At 37.3% G+C, this 9724-nt stretch overlaps 1 protein-coding gene across 1 annotated transcript; it reads right to left on the reverse strand.

Annotated features, from left to right (window-relative positions):
• Positions 1 to 4570: 4570 nt before the first annotated feature.
• LOC123547246 (uncharacterized) lies at positions 4571 to 9199 on the reverse strand. The gene is made up of 3 exons (XM_045334195.2): positions 9038 to 9199; positions 5362 to 7100; positions 4571 to 5034 (listed from the first exon to the last, which is right to left on the reverse strand). The coding sequence occupies exons 2-3, from the start codon at positions 7067 to 7069 to the stop codon at positions 4859 to 4861; spliced, it is 1884 nt and encodes a 627-aa protein (XP_045190130.2). The 5' UTR covers positions 7070 to 7100; positions 9038 to 9199; the 3' UTR covers positions 4571 to 4858.
• Between the last annotated feature and the right edge of the window lie 525 nt (positions 9200 to 9724).

Here is a 9724-nt window from a genome sequence, read left to right on the forward strand (position 1 = left end):
GTAGAGCTTTCGAGTGAGCATAATTTAAGAACAGTTAAAACCAGTTATATCTTATCACCAGAAATATGCTGGTGCTCAGTTTTACATCTGGGTCTGTTGAGGCGATCATGAATTGCCTTGCTGGGGGACACACCGCAGTGGGATAGGCCAGGATTCAAAGGTCCTTCATCTCCGAATGAAAGCGTCTTCACTGTCGGCCATGCGTCCATTTTATGGTTAAACGGAAAGAGAAAATATCGGGCTTTTAAAGTAGGTTTTATAGAAGCTCTAGTGGTTTTTATTCGGAGGTTTTCTGAGTACTTCAGTCCTTGTAAAAATGACCTGGAACATTTTTGCAATGACCGAAATGACTACAGTATCCGCTACGGGGCCGTTTTCGTGTTAATTGTATCGTTATGGTCGATCAGATATGTTTGTGCATCTTTCTCCTGGATGGTAGCAGATTTAAAGATATCTACAACAATGACAATATTATGACGAAAAACATGTTTGTTCCTTTAAAAACGTCTGTCAGAAAATTGATTTTTTTTTCAAAACGAGCACATGGTATAATGTTGCTTTTATGCTAACAAAGATATCTCTAATAATTATAACATTCACCAACAGATACATCTGAAGTCAAAAATTGAATTTTTAAATTTTTATATCCAAGTGTACGTATTTACGGTTTGTCGAAAGTTTCAAACTGAATTTAAATCCCATGCTGGCATTTTGTCAATCTAATGCATTCACTAGGTAAAATTAGTTCGGCCTGATTCCACAGCCTTGGTAGCAAGTTATTCTGGGTCAGCGACCATAACCAATATGTCACAGAAGTCCCGCTTGTCGGTGTTACATACAATCTCCAATCACATTGCTTTGAATCGGCCACTAAAAATATTTTCACAAGCCAAACATGGCTGAAGCATATGCCAATGGTTTTAGCTGTAATACAATTTTGGCTGTCGCCAGTTAAATCTTTTATGAGGATATAAATATATAATTAATATTTAGGCCTGTATAATAAGTGTCGTGTCATGACCTGTGAATTTCAATTTGCTAACTGCTAAGACAAACATTTGCCCGTTTTGTTTTAGCTCATCTGAGCACAAAGTGCTCGGGTGAGCTATTGTGATCGCTCACCGTTCGACGTCCGTCCGTCCGTCCATACTTCACTTAAACAACATCTCCTCTGAAACCATTTAGTGGAAGTTGAGGAAACTTGGCCTGGATATTCCTCGGGTGGTCCACTTCCAAAGTTGTTCAAAGAATTGAATTCCACACAGAACTCTGGTTGTCATGGCAACCAAAAGGAAAAACTTTAAAACTCTTCTGGTCAAAAACGGCAAGGCGTAGAGCCTCGATATATGGTATGTGACATCATCTAATGGTCCTCTATGAGGAATGTTCAAATTATGACCCTTGGGGGAAAAGAGGCCTCGCCCCGGAGGTCCCAAGTTTTACATAGACTTACATAGGAAAAATCTTTAAAAATCATCTTGTCTGAAACTGCAAGGCCTAGGCTTTTGATATTTAGTATGTTGCATTGCCTAGTGGTCTTCTACTAAAATTGTTCAAATTATGCCACTGGGTTGAAAAGAGGCCCTGCCCTGGGTGTCCTAAGTTTTACATAGACTTATATAGGAAATAACTTTAAAAATCTTCTTGTCTGAAAGTTCATGGCGCAAGCCTTTGATATTTGGTATATAGCATTGGCTAGTGGTTCTCTACCAAGATTGTTCAAATTATGCCCATGGGGTGAAAAGAGGCACCGCCCCGGCGGTCACTTGTATATGAGTTTTTATTGGAAAAAAATACTTCAAAAAATTTCTATCATATTTCCCAGACTGTTTAATTATAATTACCCGATGACCCCAAGTATTAGGGGTCACTTGACTGTGACCTTGACCTATGACCCACTTTCTTGTTTTTTTTAAGATACAGCTTTGAAATTGGAGGGCATATACAGTTTTTTACACTGATCTTAACACTGACTTTCAGTGATCATGAATGTGATCTACTGACCTACTTTCTTAATATTTTAGCATCAGTTTGACATTTGAAACATGTATCTCATATTACTCAGGTGAGTGATCCAGGGTCATCATGACCCTTTTGTTATCCCCCGACGAAAGTCGGAGGGATAGAGTTTTGGCGTTGTTTCCGTCCGTCCGCGCCCGCTAAATGAATGGTTAAGTGACTGCATAACGGTACTTTCTCTTTGATGTCATTCATTCCGTTCTGTTTATGTGACCTTTTTCTTTTTATGTGACTGTTAGAACAATAGAGAGAACAATGGGGGTGTCACATAAATACCGTTTCGTTAGAACCATCGTCCTTCCGTCCGTCCGTCCGGAGCCATATCTAGGAAATGGTTGGGAATATTTATTTAAAACTTCATATACATGTTCACCACTATGAGTTCTTGCGGCCCGTCAAGTTTCAGTCAGATTGCCCAAGTAACACCAGAGTTATGGCCCTTAGAAGTTTCTAGTGTTAACTATATAGGGTACTATAAATATGGCAATTTCTGCATCATAACTTTTGATATATTTGACCTAGAACTATGAAACTTAAACAGAATTTAGATCACCATAATGTGGTTGTGTACACACAATTTCATTCGGATTTGTATGTAAATTAAGAGTTATTGCCCTTTAATTGTATAAAAATCCACATATTTGTACATAACAAACTTACCATTTGGTAGAATTTCATTAAATTTCTTTCATTCTTTTCCATGAACATTTATTGTAAACATGTGAAGTTGTGTACCCACACCTGGTCACCACCTTACCTTGATCACCCCCCCCCCCAATCCCCCGACAACTCCCCCCCCCCCCCCCCAAAAAAAAAATCATTCCTTATTTTAGATTATTTTCAAACAAACTTCATACACATGTTCACCACTATGAGGTTATGGGCCCATCAAGTTTCAGACAGATTGCCCAAGTAACATCAGAGTTATGGCCCTTAAGAATTTCTAGTGTTAACTATATAGGGTACTATAGATCTATAGATATGGCAATTTCTGCATCATAACTTTTGATATATTTTACCTAGAACTATGAAACTTTAACAGAATTTAGAGCACTATAATATGGTTGTGCACAGACAATTTTGTACTGATTTCTTATGTAACTTCAGAGTTATTGCCCTTTAATTGTCTAAAAATCCACATATTTGTACATAACAAACTTACCATTTGGCAGAATTTCATTAAATTTCTTTCATTCTTTTCTGTGAACATTTATTATAAACATGTGAAGTTGCGCACCCACACCTGGTCACCCAATTGCCTTGGTCACACCCCCCCCCCCCCCCCCCCCCACCCCCCCCCCCCCCCCCCCCCCGACAGAATTTTTTTTTTTCATTTCTTATTTTAGATTTTTTTCAAACCTTCCAAGTTGTACCATTCCCCCACCTCACTTCTCCACCCAGTCATGCCCACCACTGATCATGCATCCTCTGCCAACCCCCTCCCCCCCACCCCCACCCACCCTTTTACCCTTATTTTTTTTTTTCATTTTTAATTTTCAATCAATATTTATAATCAACATGTGAAATTTTGTTTCCTCTCCCGTTCCCCTGCACCCCCACCCCCTAAAAAAATAAATATATTTATATATCTATAAATATACATATATATATTTCCATTCCTTTTTTTAAATGTTCAAACCTTCAACATGTTAAGTTGTGACTGCACAAACCTTGCCCTCAGCCATGTTCAAGATATCTTACCTGTGTTCTCTTAAGGACATCAGTCTGTTCTTTTCAGTTCAAATGTATATGTTAAACAACAACACCTGGTGCCAAACCACTCAAAGACAATATTTCGTTCCAGTTAAACTTCAAGCTCACATTTCAATTAACTGCATTTAATTTTAAAAGCTAAGCTTATTACAGTAAGCATATCCCATTCAAAATAAATTCTTTAGTCAGGATCAAAGTATCATACATTTATTATGTACTCTTTAATTAAACATTTGTTTTCTGTTAAATTGATTTTGACTAATGAAATTATTTGCTTCTTATTAACATCCTTAACTTTTTGCCGGATATATCTTTTTGCCATTCCTCACCACATACCCTTTCGGCGGGGGATACCAATTCATCGAATTTGCTTGTTTTTATTTGTTTTAAGTCATTCTCGGGAAAGAGACCTGCCAATCGTAGAACTACCAATTGCTAACGATTATAAACTGACTGCTATATGGAGTAATATACATGTATGTAAATAATAACATGCATACTATGAGTGTAAAGCTTGAAGAAATATGTCAAGTATCCGCATTGGCAAAATTATAAAACATCACAACTAACTGATATTTCTGAATGAATTTATGGACAAGCACACGGTTAAAAATTTCTACTAAGACTGCAATCGTAATTTTCCAATCGATAGGAGAGCGTGAGAAGTCACCTAACGTCATCAACAGGTCGACCATACAGACATTTTATCTGTATCTAGAATAAGAGGGAGAGAGAAAAGTGCATATAAATGAAGAACTGCGGTAAATATGCTTCTTTCGCTTTCATCCTCGATATATTGTTGATGGGGAAGCAAGTAAACTAAAAATGCGTGTTTTATTATATATTTATTTAACAATATGTCATTACTGATCAACACGTCAGGTCAAAACACGATTAATAGCACAGACTGCCACATCGAGACTTTTCTGAAAATGAGAATGTTGCTGATAGTCGTGTTGGGTCGAAAATGTAAGAATAGTGACGAGAACATCGGCCTGAGATTTTGGAAAGAGTCTGGCTCGCACGTTTGCATTAAACTGCCCGACAACTATCGGTATCATGGCATATGCTATATGGTAATAACATCAGAGAACAGCTGATCGGTTCTTAAGACCGATACGTTATTTCAACAGTTTTCATGAAACCCATTTCTCTCTGCAAAAACGTCCAAGATGACGTCATCAATCCTTCCATCTTTGATTGCGTTAAAAATATCATCAATCCAGTTGTCCATTGGTCCCTGTCCATGGTAGAAGGGTATTCCCAATGTCTGCCGAACGAAGGTATACAGACGACGAGTTCCTGAATAAAAGAAAGATCAAATTCCAAACAGACGACAAATGACAGATGTCATTAATAGCAACCGATGAAACATTTCTGTTTGTAAAATTACAGACAGGGACGCAGTCACAAAAGAATGAAATGGCTTGCTTTTTATGGAATATTTAATACTTCGTAGAAATTACTTTTTAAATAGCTTTGTAACGCGCTAAGCTTTGTTAATTTTATTTTATTAAATTGCGAGAGCTACAACGAAGTCCATCGTAACAGATCTATTTTTGTTGTTATAATTTTGTTATCAAAACAAAATGTCTAGAAGTAACATTTATAAATATCATGCATTCATACCTTGTCCAAGACTTTCATCAGTGTGACATCTCCCCTCTTTCATTTCGCTGTATACACTTTGCAAACCGTTTGAAAGTCCAGCCTCGAGCAATGACTTTTTCCCATCAATTTTGACTTCAAGTTCTTTTATTATTTCATTGGGACGGAGGACAAATTCGTACCAGTGTGTCTGATGAATGCACTCGGCAATTTCAATGTGCTGTGTACTGAGATGGGACAGTTGCTTCAACGCCATTTTGCGAAGATAACGAAGATCCACGGCTTGGACAAGCATGTTTAGGTGGTTGGCTAACATCATCTGGAGTATCTCCAAAGCATCTTTGGTAAGGCGGCAACTAATCAACGCTAACGAGTTCACTGATTGGTTGTGAAGCTCAGCGCTGACGACGTGATTACTCATTGGGTTAATCACGTGATCTAATTCTGACATGTATGCCGCCATTGCGATATCGGCTCCTTTGAAACCGAAGTCCACGTGAAAGTCGCTCCCAGATAGGTTTGGTGGAAGGTCAAAGTTCAGATTTACATTGACAAGCTCAGAAAATTGTGCAAATAGCAACTTCCCACAAACCCCAAGACTTTGCCGCATCTGGTCTAGAGTAAGTGACAATGTTTCTCCTTGGAAATTGGCACCATTTAGAATAGTTTCTGTACGATGATCAATAATGGGGTTGTCAGAGACTCCTTGTAACTCAATCCGGAACTTTCTGTTCGCATCTTTCAGTGTCTCTACGACTGGACCGAGCCACTGTGCTGCACTGCGCAAACTGTAACGATCTTGTTTTAAACGATGTGTTGAAAGTGTTTCTTTCTTGTTCATATCTAGACGTTGAACAGCTAGTTTACTGTTATGAAGAAGTTCACGCAAATTTTTGGCAACTTCCATCTGGCCGCAGTGAGGCATACAACCTTGTATAACGGGGTGAAAACTTTCTGTAGTTCCATGAAGCGCCTCTACTGCTAGAGCTGTACATGCTTGGGTTAGAAGGCAGGCAATGTTGGCATCGTACAGAACAGGAGCTGACACACCCACTGTGAATGAAGTACCGTTGACAACTGCCAATCCGTCTCTATGCCCCATATTTGCAGGTTTTATTTCAGCAGCCCGAAGTGCTGATAAGCATTTCATTTGCTCGCCTTTGTAATAAACATTCAAGTCTTCCCTTCCGACCAAAGCGGCGGCAACATAGCTCAAAGGAATAAGATCTCCACTGGCGCTAATAGATCCTCGTATTGGAACAGCCGGGACGATATTACAATTTATTAGATCTGTAAGCTTTTGAACAAAATTTGCTGAGACCCCAGAATAGGCCAAGCTCAGTGAATTCGCTCTAACAGCCATTGCTGCGCGGACAGGACCAGGCGGAAATGTCCTTCCAAATCCAATGTTTAGATGTCGCAGAAGAGAATCTTGAATGTCTGCAGCGTTCTTGGCGCGAACATCCGCTGATCCACCAAATCCAGTATTTAGACCATATATGTATACACTGCTATCATTGTCTACTAAATTCTCTAGAAATTTTGCATTCTTTTCGATCTCTTTCACCGCTGTATCTGTTAGCTTGACCTTAACATTTTCGTCACTGGCAATACGCTTCAGAGCAGCAACATTTAGGTTGTGGCCGTCGAGACTGACAATGTCCGGCACTGCTTGCAGCTCCTTGATGCAGTCAAGTGATTGTCTCAGGTGCGATGCCGCCGACTCCATCACATCTACTGCTAACGTACACCTCCTTCAACTAGAATATATAAAATGATACTGTGATATTAGTCCTTTAAATGTCTTGTTTGTTATTTCCGGGACAAACGGAAACTCGAACCAAAGACATGATAAATCAAATGAATATAAATTAACCCTTTGAAGATCTTGCCGGAAATTTCAGCGAATAACTACGACACATTTAATCGGGTGCTATTTTTACGTACTTAACAAGCTTATTTAGGGACGTCGCCGGTTACACATACGGGCGAGTCCTCCATGTGTAGTGGAAGGATATTGCAATTTACAGAAGACGCTCAAGTTCAGAAGATTTTCCCGATTCCTTAGCGTGCCAGGTGTAAAGCACACATAGGGACTCCTATCCCAATGTTAGTAACCGGGGCCCATACTCAACGACACCTGGTTTCAGGCAGTTCTCGAACATTAGCACTGGACCAATGCGTCCGCTCTATGTTTATAGGGGATTGATTTCCTTTAATATGAAAGCTGCTACCTGATAATTTGTAACGCTGAATTTTATTTTTAAATCTGGTAAACATTTAGTAAATGGCTAATCGTGGAAGCAGGCAACATAATATAAATGATGTCATTAACACACTGCTGATTGTTTTATTATTATTATTTTGTTACAATAAATCAAAGAGCTATAAAAATAAAGTATTTTATACTTCTTTGAATAAATCAATTTCAGTTGTAAATATAAAGCAAGACAGTCATTTGTTCTAGTTAGCAAGAGCTACAATTTTTTGTTCAAATTTTAGGAAACTGTTTATATCAAATCTGCCGTTTTTTTACGTTGCCATTGACACTTTGATCAAGTAATGACTTTTTAATACTTGCCTCGTTTTAACCTGATCTAGTGTAGTTTGACGAAAATATGAATGTTAGTTTTCTTTGTAATTTCAGACCAAAATTCCAATTTATATATTACATGTTGCATTACCCTAAATATATATTTTGTAGACATAACACACCTTAAATTAAAAGTACACATATATCTTCCATGATTTTCTATATCATATATAGTTATTTTTATTTTACTAATTAAATTGCATAAAATACGTATACAGTTGAACCCGCCTTAACTGTCACCTGTATAAAACAACCACTTGCCTTAAGCAGCCAGTAGGCCAACTTCCTAAATCTTAATAGACCAACTTATATCGTTCCCTTAATTGGTTGTTTGTGTATCAATCAATCTATTTGGATCAACTATCCGATAGAAGATGGACTTAATGTTATTTTCCGAACATTTGTATTAGATAATAATCGCATCATAACAGAACCTTAATTAATGTACATGTACATTTTTATTTAAAATTTGCATGCTAGCATTTTATCGTTCGAGTAGAAAAATGGGGAAAAAATCCTGGTTTTTCTAAATATTTATATAATGCACAACGCAAAAAAATCAAAATGACGGCAAGACTGTCTAAAGCCATTTACATGTCTCTGCTATGGTCTCGGGTTTAAAATAAAAAAAAATGTCCTTTTAATTACGCTGAAGGGATTCACTGACTTTTAAAAAAAATCGTTTAAATGCCTTACAGATGTGTGCTGGCATGCTGGGATTTTTACGAACGATTCTGACGTTCTATGTAGCACGGGTCCAAGACTCCGTGATTCTCTTTCTTAAATTACAGACCGGTACAAAATACACGATCTTGTTCTGTTCTGTTAAATGCATGGCAATATAATAATTTAGCAAAAATGTTCAAATATTTCAAAGATTTTCTTTAAAAATGTCCTTAGGCTCCTGTTGCAACAAAATTACAAACTCGGTCCAATATTTATTGCCTCTTTTGCAGATGTTATTTCGACATTTCCATTTGTTTTCAGCAAAATTGTTACAATAATTAAACAAAACCAAACGGCTTAGTGTAGTGATAAACAACTTAGCTGAAAATAGATTTTAATTAGCACAAATTCATAAATTTCCGAGAAAATTATACTTACTTTTATCGCGTCTAAAATAGACCAAATTCTGTACACTTCTGCCGAAAAATCGGTTAGATATTGTAGACTTATTAATTACCCACAATGACTGATTTGTACATTTATTTGCAATAAGCATGACATCCAAGTCAGGCCTATGAAGTTTTAATAACCTTTGACGGCTTTATAGACACTTTTATAAGACTAAGATGTTATACAAGCAGTGTGTTACGAAGTGCATAGTTTTCCCTGCCCACTCAAAAATTCATCAACCAGATCGCTTTTCATTCATTAGCTAGGATCACTGTTCCTTTTTAACTGCACGCACGCTAACAATATACACTTACTTAATGGCCGGCCACTTGTCAAACGTAACTTTAGGTAAAGGAAAAATTTATTTACCGTCGCTTTGTAACAATGAATATAAGAACAGAACAGAACAGAACAGAACATAAGTTTATTTTTTTTCTAGGAATTGAACCGAAGTTCCTTTTCCAACCACACAATTAATAATAATATACATCAAGGTCAGATAACAATTACATAATTAAATACATTTACATCACAACAAATAAATAAATAAATTCGGAGAGTGAAATACAAAACAGACAATGCATTTACATCACATTATTTACACAGTTATTTCTTATTTCATTCGCTTTTAATACATAAGATGCCAGTTTTGTTAGTGTCTTTTCATTTTCAGAG

The sequence above is a fragment of the Mercenaria mercenaria genome, chromosome 9 (genome assembly GCF_021730395.1).
Source record: "Mercenaria mercenaria strain notata chromosome 9, MADL_Memer_1, whole genome shotgun sequence".
In the NCBI taxonomy this organism is placed as follows: Eukaryota; Metazoa; Mollusca; class Bivalvia; order Venerida; family Veneridae; genus Mercenaria; species Mercenaria mercenaria.

Bases quoted from the DNA above. Each gene is read 5' to 3' on its own strand.
- LOC123547246 (XM_045334195.2), bottom strand. From the start codon at position 7,069: ATGGAGTCGGCGGCATCGCACCTGAGACAATCACTTGACTGCATCAAG. The intron at 5,035-5,361 runs GTATGAATGCAT...TCTTTTATTCAG, and splicing joins TGATGAAAGTCTTGGACAAG to GAACTCGTCGTCTGTATACC.